The sequence below is a fragment of the Dipodomys spectabilis genome, unplaced genomic scaffold, assembly GCF_019054845.1.
Source record: "Dipodomys spectabilis isolate Male_0828 unplaced genomic scaffold, ASM1905484v1 ptg000219l, whole genome shotgun sequence".
Taxonomy (NCBI): Eukaryota; Metazoa; Chordata; class Mammalia; order Rodentia; family Heteromyidae; genus Dipodomys; species Dipodomys spectabilis.
In genome coordinates this window covers 433,347-449,645 of record NW_024870896.1, presented here as the reverse complement: position 1 = coordinate 449,645, position 16,299 = coordinate 433,347, and the positions used below count along the sequence as shown (strand labels likewise).

The 16,299-nt window shown below is 39.6% G+C and overlaps 1 protein-coding gene across 1 annotated transcript in view; it reads left to right on the top strand.

The window, feature by feature from the left end:
* Neo1 (neogenin 1) overlaps window positions 1–16,299 on the top strand; it is a 122,809-nt gene that overhangs the window by 55,651 nt on the left and 50,859 nt on the right. Inside the window, exons 8-9 of the mRNA XM_042697384.1 lie at window positions 10,842–11,001; window positions 15,668–15,822. Of these exons, the coding sequence (XP_042553318.1) occupies window positions 10,842–11,001; window positions 15,668–15,822 (315 nt within the window). The remainder of the gene's footprint in view (window positions 1–10,841; window positions 11,002–15,667; window positions 15,823–16,299) is intronic.

Sequence of the window (16,299 nt, the reverse complement as noted above, 5' to 3'; positions counted from 1 at the left end):
ATTTGTTGATGGTTTCACATTAGCTAACATTTTGTGGACTTATCAGTACTTACAGGTTTATCTTACTTATATTTACTATGATCCATCAGATTAGACAATGAGGAGATATGTTTTTAAGAAGTTTGAACTCAGGGCCTGGGTGCTGTTCCTGGGCTTTTTGCTCACAGCTAGCACTGCCACTTGAGCTACAGATCCACTTGGGCTTTATAGTGATTTTAGTAGATAACAATCTCACTAGGCATGAGGTACTGGCTCCTGGCTTGTTTTTTTGAGTTCTTAGTAGCAGTGTAACTTTTTTTTGGAATGTAGTTTCAGAATAATTTAACATGAACTGGGGGCAGCAGTGCATGCTGATGTCTGTGTTGTCTGTTTCTGTTTGTAATACATAGACACACACACAAACACATATATATATACATATAACATATATATATACACGCACATATATATTCTTGTCTGTACAATATAGTTCTACCAGGCTGTACAACCATCTGTGAAGAGTAATTACATCTGAAGATCAGGAGGAAAGGACAAAACCAGCATGTTGTCAATTTTTAGAAGGCCAAGTAAAAACTATTAGAAATTAAATTTGAAATATTTAAATCTACACCTGATGGTTTCTACTTTGTTCGGGGTATTTTCAAATTTTATTTCATGGAACAAAGAGCTGTGTGAGAAAAACATAGGCTAGAGTATTTGGCAGCTATCCAAATGCTGTGTATTTGCACATTTTTTTCTGGATGATGAATTATCTCACACAAGTGCTAAGAGGGTTTAGTATAGTTTACTAAACTATTAAAAACAAATTTGTTAGGCCAATTATTTTATTGAGTACGTGTTCTGAATAGAAGTGCACAGTTATCTACCAGGGATCCTACCATATAGGCTGTCAGGGGCGATGATGTGAAATCACTAGGTAGAGTAGACCTTAGAGAGCTGAGTGGTTAATTTGGAAAATCAATTAACTTGTCTTAAAATAACTTGTCAGCTGATATCTAGGTTTTACATTTCAAATTTCACTGTACTACTTTAGCAAATTTTAGTGTTTTCAAGACAAATCATGTTCTGTTTTCTGTACACTTTCTCTCAAGTTCAGTCTTGTAAGTCAGTATTGAGATGGACTTATAGAAATATGGTTTTGATAAGATGACCTTGGATAGACTGAGTTTGAGACTACCTTGTGTCTGTCATTCCAGGAAAATTACCAAAACTACTTTCTGTCACTCTTAGAACTATTGGGGTATGGCAGTATTTTGCATGGTCATCCAGTTGTTCCCAGTTTATTGAATCTGAAAGGTTCTCCCTAGTGCCAAGGTAGAAACTGTTGATGCAAATAATTGTCATACATGCTGTTTAGAATGCCATCGTGCTGCTCTGATTATGAATAGGAAGAAATTATTTCTGTCAAAGTTGACCTGCCAGGAAACCATTAAAAAAATGGCATTTGATTCAAGCCCCATGACCGACAAAAAAAAAATGGCATTTGAGCTAAGCCTAGTTTTACCAATATTGAGGAAAGTATCAATATAGTAATGTAGGTTGGAAAGATGCATGTAAACCAGGTTTTATTCAGTACCAACTCCTAACGTTGGTTTTTGGTTGAGCAGTTGGAAACTTCAGGTATGTGAGGAAATCACACTTTTAAGATTAGTGTATTGGTGGCTCACACCTGTAATCCTAGCTACTCAGGAGGATGAGATATAAGGATCATGGTTCTAAGCCAGTCCAGGCAGAAAAGTCTCTATAAGACTCATCTCTAATTAACCACTCAAAAACCGGAAGTGATGCTGTGGCTCAAGTGGTAGAGTGCTAGCCTTGAGCACAGAGAGGCTCAGCGACAGCACACAGGCCCTGAGTTCCAGCCCCACAACCAACAACAAAAAAAAAAAGATTAGTGTACTGCAGGCATGCCAAGTGGTTTTAAAGAGAAGGTAAGGAGTCTGTACCAAAATTTTGTACCAAATCAGATGAACTGTTAAAAGCTCTCAGCTAGGTGGTAGAAATGTAAAGAGAGGCTCCCTTTTTTGTTCCTTAGAGTATCTACACTCTATGATAAATATTTATTAAATGTTGGGTACATGTTCCTACAAAAGAAATAGGATCAGATTTATGGACTTATTTAGGCAGTAACATGTGTATGTGTTTGTTTATTTATTTATTTATTTTTGGCCAGTCTTGGGGCTTGGACTCGGCCTGGCTACTGTTCCTGAGCTGCTTTTGCTCAAGGCAAACACTCTACATTTGACATACAACGCCACTTCTGGCATTTTCTGTTTATGTGGTACTGAGGATTCGAACCCAGGGCTTCATGCATGCTAAGCAAGCACTCTACCACTAAGTCATATTCCCAGCCCTGAATCATTTATAGAAAAGGGAATTGGAAGAGTTTTATATGCAGTAGAGATAGAGCAATTTTCTATATAAACTGAAGGTTACAACTTAACTCTCTATTTAAGTTAGTAAAGTTTGTCCCCAGTATTCTTAAACTATACCACAATTGAATGTTGATGATAGCTTTGTTGAGAAAAGCTTATGGTTAAGTTGTAAGTAGTTTGTTTAATGTTGAACATTAATTTCATCTTTGCCAAAATTCATGGATTTTTTTTTTAAGGTCAGAATTTAGCTAGTCCGAGTAACAGCTTGGTCCCTCAGTGTGCTTTCTACATGTAGCACAGACTTAGAAGTTGAGATCAAGCTTGAATTTTAGCCTGACGCTATTATTTTGTTATAAAGAAAGAATCCATTATGCAGTGCTAAAACATCAGAAGGGTAGTATGTATGAATATCTTTAATTGGTAACTATATTTAAAAGATGCTAATTTATACAATAATGTCATAGCTGGCAGAATATCATTTAGTTCTGAAAGATATCACTGGCAATCTGGCTGCTTACAGACTTGCTTTCATAGTTTCAGTGCTGAAATCAGTATGTTTTTCATTTTGGGTTATAGCGTTATTGGCATTGAGAGTATCTCTTAGTTCATGCAAGCTTAAGAGATCACCAGGAGCATAATTTGACAAGTTTTTTTTTTTTTAAATTTAGCATATTAAATGCTAGCACCTCCTTGTAACTGTTACAACACTGTCCTAATATTTATAGCTATATGCATGTATTTAAAAACAACCTTTGTTTTGCCATTATACTCTGAATTTCCCTTTCTGAAGTACGTACATAGCCCAGAGAGTAAGATGAATGAGTGACATCCTTTAAGCTGAATTTCAGTTTAGTGATGGTTTTCTCCTAATTTTTAGAGCTTCACTTCAGTCACACACATAAGTTTGAGTAGTTGCAGCTTAAAATACTTTTACTAAAGATCTTGATTAGAACTGCTTAATATCAATGCTTTTTGCACAATCCGAAGAGAGAAAATCTGTTTGAATTTGGGTTTCTGAATCTGAATTTTAAAAACATTAAATGCTCATACAAGTACACTTGGAAAACTGGTTTTGATTAAAGTTCATGGAAATCATTAAGCTCATTTAAACGAAGTTTCTAATTGGTTCAACTGGGTGATAAATAGGGAAACCTTTGCATATTTTGTCTTTCTCCTCTCCTCTGGGGTTGGGTCTTATTTGGGAGACACTGCTGCTGTGGTTCAGGATGAAAGGATGGAAGCCCTCCCAGACTGACTGCTGGGATGGGTGTGTCATTGACATTTGGCACACCTTTTTTAATGAGCACTTTTGATGTCAGGAAAAAGTCATATGACTTCCTTAAACCTGAAACATCCCGTCAGCACCCAAGAATGGGAGGAGTATTTTGTGTTCATTTATTTTATAACTTCCCTCCATTGTTGGCTATGTCACTTAGACCAGAAGTTCTTATCAGAAAACACACACACACACACACACACACACACACACACACACACACACACACACACACACACACACACACACACACACACACACACACACACACACACACACACACACACACACACACACACACACACACACACACTAAAGCATCCCAACAAGATTATGTTTCTTTGTCAGCAGTTTGCTGCTGTTCTTCTTCTCAGAGTTAGTTCTCCTGAGAAGGAACTCTCAGGTCTATGGGTTCCTCCTCACAGCTTTTACACCCTTGCCCTTACATTGTTTGACTACTCAAAGTATTTAGGCCTTTCTGTGTTTGGGAGTGGATGGTCAGATGCTATTTTGTCCTTAAACAGTCTCTAAGCAATTGCTTCTGGGCATTTCAGGTTTTGGTAGCTTTTGAAATTTTTTGTTTTGGAAGTAAATGTGTTACTCTTTTACAGACAGTAAGACTGAGTACCAAATTTATGACATTAATCATTAGTGGGTACTAACACTGTGCCAGGAAACATGTTGATCCTTACATCAGCACAGAAAGAAGACTGCTTCTATTTGTGTCCTTACAAGAAAACTGAAGCTTAAAACCGTTAAGTATGCTGCCCAGAATCACACTGCTAGTGTATTTGTTGGAACTGGGATATGAACCTATCTTGAGTCACAGGAAGACAGATGCATTTAAACACTGGGTAGCACTAGCTTCTCATGTCTAGCTTCTACCTCTCCAACCAGTTACCTTCAGGTCCTCACTCATCTTATACTTAGTACTTAAGTTGTTTTTGCTACATACAACAGCCTCCCTTCTGTAGGACTAACTCCTGTTTATCTTCCAAGGCACAGTTTTAAATGCTACTTCAGACCCAGAGCTCTTGGCTTCCAGCAAAAGCGTATCCGTCTTTTAACTCCATTTTTGTGTTCATTTGACCTCCTTTAGAGCACATTCTGCTTTATGCATGACATCATTTGATGGCCCTCAGTTCATCCCTGCCATTTTTAAGATCACTAAGAAGAATGTGTCCATTGTTTATACCAGCTGTGTCATTTTTCTTTATAATTGTTAACATTTTAAGCACGTGCCATTTGAACAAACATTAATGTATTTGCTTATTGTAATTTCTGCCTTTAATTTATAAATGTGCCCTCTGAAATCAATTTCTATGTCAGAGTTGTTGACTCATTATAAATATTTGTATAGAATTCATTTCAATATGAATAAGGGATCTTGAGCATATGTTTTAATCCTATATCGCGGAGTAATATTTATGAATGGCAAGTGATTTTTAAAGTTAATTAGATAGGGACTCCTTGTTCTACTGGAATCAATAAAAGTATCTGAATATGTATGAAAACTCCAAGGAGATTCAGGGTATTTGGGAGTCATTGCATGCTTAGAAATATTCCAATTTTTTTCCTTCCAGAAGTTAAATAATATTGGTTATTATATGGAAGATGATTCCCAAATCAACAATAGGCATCAAATAAATAGCCTTGAAGAAGTACAGTATTGTCTATGAAGTCTTAAAATTTGTATTATAATTTCTTAAAACAGTTCAATTATGACATGCCTTTTTTGTTGTTGGTTGTGGCGCTTGAACTCAGGGCCTAGGTGTTGTCCATGAGATCTTTTGCTCAAAGCTAGCAGTCTACCACTTTGAGTCACAGTTCTACTTCTGATTTTTTAGAGGTTCATTGGAGGTAAGAGTCTCATGGACTTCACTACCTACACAGGCTTTAAACCATGATTCTCATATCTCAGCCTCCTGAGTGGCTAGGTTTACTGGTGTAAACAGTGCCTGGCTTGACATGCCTTTCTTTTAAATAATACATAGCAAAGACATTTGTACCAGTTCCAATAAATGCTTGGTTAAATATGGAATCCCTGAGATTTTAGCAAGACTACTTATTCTGTCAGTCAGAATCTGAGAATCAAATTCTTCCTGTACAATTTTTGTCTTTACGGTAATCCTTACCATTTTCCAATGTGAGGGGTATTGTTCCATGCCAAGCATTCCATTTCTACTGTTTGGTAGAACCTTATGTTTTTTAAGAGTTGTTTTAGTGTTCTGTGTGGTACTGGTTTGAGCTCAGAATCACCAGCTTAGCGAGGCAAATCCCCGTGATACCACTCAAGTCGTGCTCCTGGTCCTCCACCTCTGTTTCCTTTTTTTCTCACTCTTTGAATCCATGGAATTTACTCAAGATTTCCATACTTAGTTCTGTGACAGTCTTTGTGGGGCATCCAGCAGAATGGGATGGATCATAAGCATTGGGGCCATAGCTATTTCTTTATGTGAGTCTCCTGAGAGCAGATGTTTATAAATTGAATTATGATAGCGTGAGAAGATGCTAATTCTAAATCATCACCATTGTGTAACATTATTGCTCTGCTTTAGTTTTCTTCAGTATCATATTTTAAATTTAGAAATACTGACAGATTTTATTAGTTTGGGAAGGAAAGAGGGGAAAAAAATCTCTTTTCTTGTGCTTTCACTTACGAGCATCCATGAAATACGACTAAGTCTACGGAGAGACACTGCTGGGACCACAAAGTGCGGCCTGAGCTCATCGTAACTGCCACATGTTTTTCAGTGGCTCCTTTACATGACAAATTGCTCTCAAGAGCAGATAATATGGAGCTTTTCTCTTTCTGCTAGAGCTTTTGTTTTTAATAAAGTCTGATTAATAGCCTAATGCATTGTTTCCCCCATTGACTGTAAGTGCTTCGTTTAACAGCTCAAAGAACAGCTGTTTATTGGACTTTAGTTGTTTTTCTGTTTTGCAAGTTTTGTTTTTGTTTTTGCTTTTTTTGGTCGGTCATGGGGCTTGAACTCTGGGCTTGGACGTTGTCCCTGTGCTCTTCAGCTCGAGGCGAGCGCTCTACCGCTTGAGCCACTGCACCACTTCCGGTTTTCTGGTGGTTTTTATTGGAGATAAGAGTCTCACGGTCTTTCCTGCCCGGGTTGGCTTTGAACTGCAACCCTCAGATCTCAGCCTCCTGAGTAGCTAGGATTACAGGCATGAGCCACCAGCACTCGGCCTATTGCCTTCTTTGAGCTATTTGCAGTGGCAGAAATGAACTGTCCTAGCAGAATTGTGGAGTGAGACCAGTAGAGAAACTTTGAGTGAGTTCTGAGATATGTGAACTTTCATATGTGCATTTGCGTGATGGCTTTACCATGGGATAGGCATTTAGAGATTTTGCTTGGTTTTCTGAGGGCCGTATAAAAAGAGCTGACCTCCATCCAGCTGGTATTATGAAGATATTGCCTCATGCATGCTTAAAATGCCAGGTGGGTTTTGTTTTTGTTTTGTCAGTTATAGGGCCTGAACTCTGGGCCTGAGCACTGTCCCTGAGCTCTTGAGCTCAAGGCTATCTACCACTTGAGCCACAGCGCCACTTCTGGCTTTTTCTGCTTATGTGGTGCTGAGGAATCGAACCCAGGGCCTCATGCATGCAAGGCAAGCACCCTACCACTCAGCTACCTTCCCAGCCCCCAAAGTGTTTTTTATTACCAAGACTGCCTGCCTGCCTCCCTCCCTCCTTTCCTTCCTTCCTTCCTTCCTATAGAGAAATTATCAATTTGAGTTTTTAAAGACTGTGGTGCCTTGCTTACCAATAGGATGGTTCTTGATGTCTTCAGCCTCATTGTCCATTCTGTACTCATTCCTGGTACTCTGGCTGGGATTGGAACCATTCTCTGGCCATAGAACAGGTTTCCTATTACTCAGGTTTCTTATTGCTCTTCTATCTACCAGGCTTCTTAATACATTTTTATTTAATTAAATAACAATCTGTCTTCATTCTCTGTTGGTTCTTTGGGAGTATTTATAAAGTTGCAGGTCTATAAGTATAACTGATACTCCCTTCTAAAACTGAAGTCAGATTGGCCTTTCTGAAAACTAGCTGGCATCACTTTTTATGCTTTCAAATTCCAGACCTTTGGCTCAGCATTTCTACTTCTAAGAATTTATTTTACTGAAATACTAACACAGGTGCACAAAGGTAAGTGCACAAAAGCATTGCTGAAAGTTGCAAAAAAAAAAAAAACTTAATGGAAACAGCTTTTGAAGTAAACTTTGATGTATCTATGCTAGGAAATACTTTGTACCAGTAGGAATATTGCCATTAGTTTTTAATGTATTGATGTGGGACTCTCCTAGACATTCCACGTCCACACTTACGTGTCTATATAAATGTAACTGTGTTAGTCAACTTTCAGTTCTATTTTGCTGTGACAAATGTCTGAGATAAACAGGAGGAAAGATTTTATTTTAGTTCAGGTTTCATCAGTTTTAGGCTATGGTCCATTGGCTGCGCTGCATTGGGCCTTTGTCTGCATGGCATTACATCATGGCAGGATCCCAATACTCCCGGCAAGGACCTACCCCTTACTTCCTTCCACTAAGTCTCATCTCAAGGTTCCACCAACTCCTAATAGTACTGCTGGCTGCTGATAAGCCTTTAACATGTAGGCCTTTGGCAGACATTCAGGTTCAGACTAACAGTGCCATTGTAAAGCAGAAATGTGGTTACTGTATACCACCAGCAGTAGTATTTTGGAGATGATGAATAAAGGACACTTAATCCCTATGCTTTGTGTATTTCTGTATTGTATGTGTTGTTTTTGTGACAAGTTTATTGTACTGCCTGTAGCAATTGAGCTGCCAGGGCTAGTTTTCACGCAGAAGCTTTTCTCACTCTGCTCTCTGCTATACATCCTAAGTAGCATTTAGTCCAGGCTCACCAGACTGAAGACTGTTGGGTAGAAGAGGTTTCATGATGCAATGAGAAGTACTAGGATTTCTCCTAGAGCATTGTTAGAGGTCTTTAGCACACATGGAAGTCTCCATTGTCTCCCATGTTTGCCTGTTCTGTTTTTCTAGTCTCCCTCCTGACATTTCCCAGAAGCAGTGCTCTAGGGAGCACTACCCAGATTCACAGTGCATCTGTGTTTATAGTGTCAGTCTGACCTAATTGCGAAGGACATTTCTAGAAAGTGTCACCTGCGTGAATTCCTTTGCACAGAATATGAAGAGAAACCTTCATGCTTCTTCCCTTCACTTTGAAGAAGTGAAAAAATTTTGAAAGAAATTTCTAAATGAACTCTATTTTTAAAACTGCAAGGAACATACATATTTTGGGTTTCAAAAAGGAAACTTAAATTTACCTCCTCAGACTTGGCTTTGCTAGTGTGAGCAGGCGGGAAATTCGCATCATTGGATCTCCTTAACCAAAAGTAATGTGTCTTAACTCAGGGGCTCCACCTACAGTCTCAGGAACTCACATGTGTCAGCCACACCCATAAACTCAGTCCCAGCTTTCCGTGCAGGGGCCGTGTGAACAAGGAGGCTGAAAAGTCCATTCTTGTTCCGTAACCAGGCAGATTGAGAGCAGCACATTAGTACACATTGCACCATACTGCAGTGTTTCCTAGATAATGAACTTAGGTGGGGCCCAATCTGTGGAGGACTTTGAACTTGGTGCTAAAGTTTTTGAATTTTACTTTGTGGGTCATTTTGGAGCAAGAGAATGTAATCAGACAGCTCTTTTACTTTCAAGAATGAATTCTGATGACAGAAGCCAGAATTAATGATTTTTGAGTGCTTAGGGTCAAGCCCAACTGCTGTACCACTGAGGTACATCTATCCTGACCCTTTGACACAATTCTAATCAGTAAACCCATTTATTTAAAAATTGTGGGATTAACTGGGTGTTGTGGTACACACCTATAAACCCATAACTCTAGAGTTGGAGGCTGGAAGATTGTGACTTTAAGGACAGTCTGATTTCCATAATGAGACCCTGTCTTGAGAGAGAAAATGAAAATGACTCTATAAAGAAAGTTTTAGGTTCAGTACTGAGACCGGCACAGGAAAACAGGCTGCCTTAGGAGGCAAAGTGATCACAGCTGAAGGTGTTAGCTAAAGCTTCTAACTAGTGCCACTGCTTCATTACTCCCATCCATGTCAGGTTCCCAGCCATGTGGATGTAAATTACAGCCAGAATCAACAGTCAGACCTCAGCTACCTACTACAATTTGGTGTTTTGTTTTGTGGGGTTGTTGTTGTTTTGGTCGTGAGGCTTGACCTCTGTGTCCCTCAGCTCTTTAGCTCAAGGCTAGCACTCTACCATTTGAGCCACCCTGCCGCTTCTGTTTTCTGGTAATAATTGGAGATAAGAGTCTCACAGACTTTCCCGCCTGGGCTGGCTTTGAACCATTATCTTTGGACCTCAGCCTCCTGAGTAGTTAGGATTACAGGCATGAGCCACCAGCACCTGACAATTTGCTGTTTTTGAATTCAGTGTTTTATACTGTCACATTTAAGTGAATTGACCTGATGGCAAGCGAAGTTTGATTTAGCAGCGTGAAAGAAGTTATCATTTCCTTGGATGTTGCTAACATAAAGAGCAGCAGAGTTCAATATTAAACTAATGCGGAACATGTGGCTTTCAAATCTCCGACAGGGCAGGACCACCCAGCTGTGGAGGCAGTGACCACCCAGAGCTTTCCTCAGGGTCTCTGTTCAGTATTACTAGGCTGATTGTCCATATTCCATGCATTCCATATTTTGGTAAAGAAGAAAGAAATACTGAGGTCTCCCATGAGGGTCGTACCAGCAAAGCTGGACCACGGGGTTGCATGCTCCTTTCAGTATTAAGAAAAGCACTTGGATACTGTTGTGTCCTTCTCTGAGATGTCACCTCCCTGTCCCTTACCCACAATCATTACAGTGACCAGAAAGCCTGCTTGTTCTGCAGTGATGTGTCTTAATAGTGCCCACCGGTAGTTACCCTTGGCCCGCATGTTAGCCTTCAGTTTAATGGCCTTTTTTATGTTCATTCATTTTATTTTATTTCCCATCGTGGTTTTGTTTATTTCTTTTTTTGTTTTTGTTTTTCTGTTCTCTTTTTAAAAACCGTCGTGGTTTGCCCTTCATATTCCCCAATGTTTGCACATGACAAGATGTTGCCATCCCAACATTACCTCCCACTTCACTGACCAGTGCCACTACTGACCATCTAGCACCAGCCACAACGGGACCACTGCCTTCAGCTCCTCGGGACGTCGTGGCCTCCCTGGTCTCTACCCGCTTCATCAAATTGACATGGCGGACACCGGCTTCAGATCCCCATGGAGACAACCTCACCTATTCAGTGTTCTACACCAAGGAAGGCACTGCTAGGTAAGTGCCTGGATGTCTGCAGCCGGTGGGCTGCATCTCAGTTTACCCTGCCTGTTTGCTGAGTTGTGACTTTCTTAACTACATTCCAAAGAGACTGAAGTCCCTGACTTTCTAGGATATGTGGGGAGAGGGTAGCTAGAGCTATTTAAGGCAAGGCATTCAGTTCTAATAAGGATTAGATAGTTCTCTATTTATGTTTATATGTGTGTGTATGCCTTTAATATTATCTTCATTTGTTTTGTTTTGCTGGAAACTGAAGCCAGGCCCTTGCACTTGCTATGCAACACTACCACTGAATCACAGCCCTAGCCCTGGAACTACCTTTTGTATAAGATTCAGTCAGAGGCTGGGAAGGTGGCTTAGTGGTAGAGTGCTTGCCTCTCACACATGAGTCCCTGGGTTCAATTCCTCAGCACCACATAAGCAGAAAAAGCTGGAAGTGGCGCTGTGGCTCTAGTGGTAGAGCGCTAGCCTTGAACTGAAAAGCTCAGGGACAGCGCCCAAGCCCAGAGTTCAGGCCCCACAATCGACCAAAAAAAAAAAAAAGAGCACAGAGTCTGGAAAGTAAGAATTAATTGGTTAAAGTAATCAAGTACGTATAGGTTTATATCCTTGCGGACATTTCCTGGATGATGGAAGAATCTCTTTTGTTTTCTGTCCACCCTCACTGACATTTTTTTCTGAGTGGATCTCACTTTCTATTAGAACCGGTCTAATTCTTACCATATAGCCTTTTCTCCCCAGTCCCTTTGGTTTCTTCTCTTCTTCCCCCTTTTCAGCAAAAGCTACATTTGAAGTCTCAGGCCCCATAAAGAGTTTTTCCCATCTTTTAACACACCAGCATTTCTCTTGTATTTGTTTGGAACCCCTATCTTATATTATGGTTATATAAGATCTTATATACAGTTGCTTTAAGTGTATTTGTATTGTTTCAAACATGCCACATATTGACTGTTTCTGTTTTTTTTTTTTTAACTCAGCCTTGTACTTGATAGACAAATGTCCTACCACTTGAGCCACAAGCCTAGCCCTTTTTGCATTAGTTTGTTTTTCAGATAGATTCTCAAGCTTTTGCCCAAGGCTGGCCTCAGATTGTAGTTTTCTTACTCTCGGAGTAAGTAGAATTAGAGGTGTGCACCACCATGCCCAACTGACTGTGTTCTTAACATTGCTGAGTGGATTCCTTCATTATACTTTCTTTCTTTTTTTTTTTAAATCGGTCATAGGGCTTGGACTCTGAGCCTGGGCACTATCCCTTAGCTCTTCAGCTCAAGGCTAGCACTCTACTACTTGAGTCACAGCTCCACTTCCGGTTTTCTGATTCGTTTATTAGAGATAAGAGTCTCACGGACTTTCCTGCCTGGGCTGGCTTTGAACTGTGATCCTCAGCTCTCAGCCTCCTGAGTAGCTAGGATTACAGGCATGAGCCACTGGCACCTGGCTTCAAAATTTTTTTAAACCTATAAATATATTTGAAAAAAATTAAACTTTTTATCTATTTGGGGCATGAACAATGCCTTTTAAAAGATAGAAAACCAAGAAGCCATAAAAAAAAAAGTTTTGCTATATAACAATGTAAAATTTTGTGTGGTAAGACAATATAAACAAGATCAGCATCTTAAATGACAAGCTAGAAAATACTTTTGTAATCTTTATAAAAGATTATCTTAAGCAATAATTCCTATAAGTTGAAGGTAGATATCCAAAAGACAAACGATACAAGCAGGGACTTAAACAATTAGTGAGTAGTAGTCTATTAAAGTTTAAAGTTGTCACCATTATTAAAACAATTATCATCTATTATCTATCTATAAGGCTTAACAAAATTTAAGTTGACATTATCACATATTACAGGAGTTGAAGGTTGGGAGAAACCACCCAGGGCTGTTGGTGGCATTATTAAAATAACCCGTAGGGAAAATGATTCGGCAGAAGTTGTAAATCTTTTTAATGCACATAGCCTTTAATCAAGCAACTGTACTTCTGGCTACCTCTCATAGATACACCTATATACATACACCAAAGGATTCCTACAAGAGTTTTCATTGTAATGTTGTTCATAAGATTAAAAATTAGCTTGACTGACCACTTTTGGGTAGGAATTAATAAGAGATTAAAGTGGAAGCTTAGAAGCAGATATTGCAGTGCCAATAAGAAGTTAGACACAGTTACATAGGAAGGGCTCATGCTTGTAATCCTGGCTACTCAAGACATCTGATTTGAAGCCAGTCTGGGCAGAAAAGTTCTCAAGAATTCATCTCCAAAATAACTCAAAAAGCCAGGCTGGAAGTGTGGCTCAAGTAGTAGAGAATCAGCTGTGAGCAAGTAAGCAAGACAGTAACTCCAGTCAAGCCCCAGTTTTGTCACAAAGCAAGAAAGCTGGGAGGAAGGGAGGGGGGAAAGGAAAGAAAATCAAGAAGGTGGTTTTCTGAGGCTGTAGTATCTTTGGTTATCACTATTTTCATTTGTGACTTTTTGAAGAGGCAAGGGAAGTGTAGTAGAACACTCTGTAAATCCTTGTTACTTGTTATATAAGCAATTTACTAATCACTCTAAGCTTAAATTCTCTCATCTTAAATTATAAGGGTAATAAATTATCTCACAGACTTGGCTATAATAATTCAATGCAAGGATATGAGCCTCTGTCTTCATAGGAAAATTCCACCTGATTTGAAAAACCCTACCACTAGGTGGCAGTAAGACACTAGCAGTTCTGTTTTGTACCTAAATTGCCCGAATCCAGAGTTTTTCCTCTCCTCTTTTTCAGCTATGAAATTTTTTTATATTTATACTTTTTTATTGTTTGTGTATATGTATCCATGCATGTTTATGTCCATGTGTGTCGGTCTAGGACTTGAACTCAGGCCCTGGGTGTGGGCTCTTAGATTTTTCACTCTACCATTTGAGCCACAGCTTAACTTTGTTTTTTTTGGTGGTTAATTGAAGATAAAAGAACCTCATGAGCTAGGCGCTGGTGGCTCACGCCTGTAATCCTAGCTACTCAAGAGGTTGAGATCTGAGGATTGTGGTTCAAAACCAGCTGGAACAGGAAAGTTTCGTGAGATTCTCATCTCCAGTTGACCACCAGAAACCTGGAAGTGGCACTATGGCTCAAATGGTAGAATGTTCACCTTGAGCTGAAGATCTGGGCCCAGGCCCTGAGTTCAAGCCCCACAACTGACCAAAAGAAAAACAAAAAAAGAACCTCATGGACTTTTCATAGTAAGGTTTCTGAAGAAATTCGTTTACAGCTTAATAGCTTTGCTCATTCACTGGTCAGGGAGCGACACACAAAAGGTATCATTATAGTAAGATGTGCACACCAAAAGGCAAATTCCCATTCATCCCTTAGTGTGTGAGGCCACTTCCCTGTTGTCACACTAGTTCTGCTCAGTGCTTTTACATGATGTGGCCGTGAGTTTGAAGTTACCTTTCTAGGAGAGAACTTGTTTAAAATTTGATACACAGAGAAAGCAAAAGAGACCTAAGCTGTGCTCTCCGTGGAGCTTTTAGTTTGGTGTGTAACACATCACTTCCTAGTAAGCAGTCGTTGATGCTCACATCAATTGTAGGAAACCTCACAATTGATCTCCTCCTGACAAAGCACTAGTAATCTTAGTAACAGTAATTCCTGTTACCACAGTACTCTTCCCAGTGGGCCCAGCCACTCCAAGTGTGATAGCCTCTTAACTGTTATATATGTGCTTACCATTTTGTTTATGCTTATTTAGAGATGGATCCAAGATTTTTCTGAATGTACTGGCCTCATATCATGATCCGTCCTCCACATCTCCACGTCCTAAAGAGTTAGGATTACAGATGGAAGACGAACAGCTCCCAGCAACATTGAGTTTTTAATGTTTTTGTTCCTGGTTTAAAAATGGTTACTTCTCCTTTTTATTGGGAGTTTCTTATACAAGATATAGTCAAGATTCCTTGATAATTTCTGTGGAAATCAGGTGGTACTTATAATCACTTTCACTCCATTTTCCTGACAATCTCTTAACTTAGTGATTTCAAAACCTCCAAGGTCAGCTGGGTACTAGTAGCTCACACTTGTAATCCTAACTACTCAGGGTAGTGAGAGCTGAGGATCGTAGTTTGAAGCCAGCCTGGGCAGGAAAGGCCATGAGACTCTTACCTCCAATTAACCAGCAAAAAGCCAGAAGTAGAGCTGTGGCTCATGTGGTAGAATCCAAGCTTTGAGCGAAAAAGCCCAAGGCTCTGAGTTCAAGCCCCAGGACCTGCACAGAAAGAAAAGAAGAGGGGAGAGAGGGAAGGAAAGAGGGAGGGAGAAGTATTGCTAAAAGCTATGTCTCCAAAAGGAGACATAATGTTGTTCACAATGAACATCATTAATGATATTTAAGCAAGAATATCACCACTTATCAGGTTTTGTATTCTGCTGTAGACTCTTAATCCCCAAGTGTTTCATTTTCAAAACTAACTTTGACTCAGATTATTACAGGATTGTGGTTGTAGTGGTGTTTGTCCGTAATGGGCTTAAACTCAGGTCTCCTCTCTTGCTCATGACTAGTGCTTTACCACTTAAGCCATATCTCCAGCCTCAATTAGTAGGTTTGATATGAGCTGGAAACGGAAACTGTACATTCTTGAAATATTCACAATTTATATTGTGTCTTTCCAAATGTTTCTTTTTCCAAAGGGAGCGTGTTGAGAATACCAGTCGCCCAGGAGAGATGCAGGTAACCGTTCAAAACTTAATGCCAGCGACTGTATACATCTTCAGAGTTATGGCCCAAAATAAGCATGGCTCAGGAGAGAGTTCAGCTCCACTACGAGTAGAAACACAGCCTGAAGGTGAGTCTTCCGCTTGTCTGTCAGCCCACCAGAGGGAGGTCTATAGAAAGTCTACCTATGTTTAGGCTAGAACATACTATAGGGAAATGGAAGGTAGCAGTTCCATTGGCTTCAAGGTCTTTGTTTTCTTGCAGTGCTGGGGATGGAACCCAGGGCTTTGTGCATGTTAGCTAGGCAAGTGCTCTACCACTGAGCTCTATCTGCAGCCCAGTCCTTATGAGGTAGAGAAAACAAAATAAATTTCCATTGTACTATAGCAAATAGTTTTAAGTTGAAACATAGTTCTATTTATAATGTTGTATATAGTCATATTTGTACTGATCTTTTTAGATTTACTTTTAGAACCTTGCTTCCTATCCTAAATATTCTTATATCTCTACAGTTCTGAAATACATGATGATACTCTAGTCTTTGATTCATGAATATGAATATATCTTGTCTATTTTGAGGATATTTCCCACAATGTGTGATTCAGTG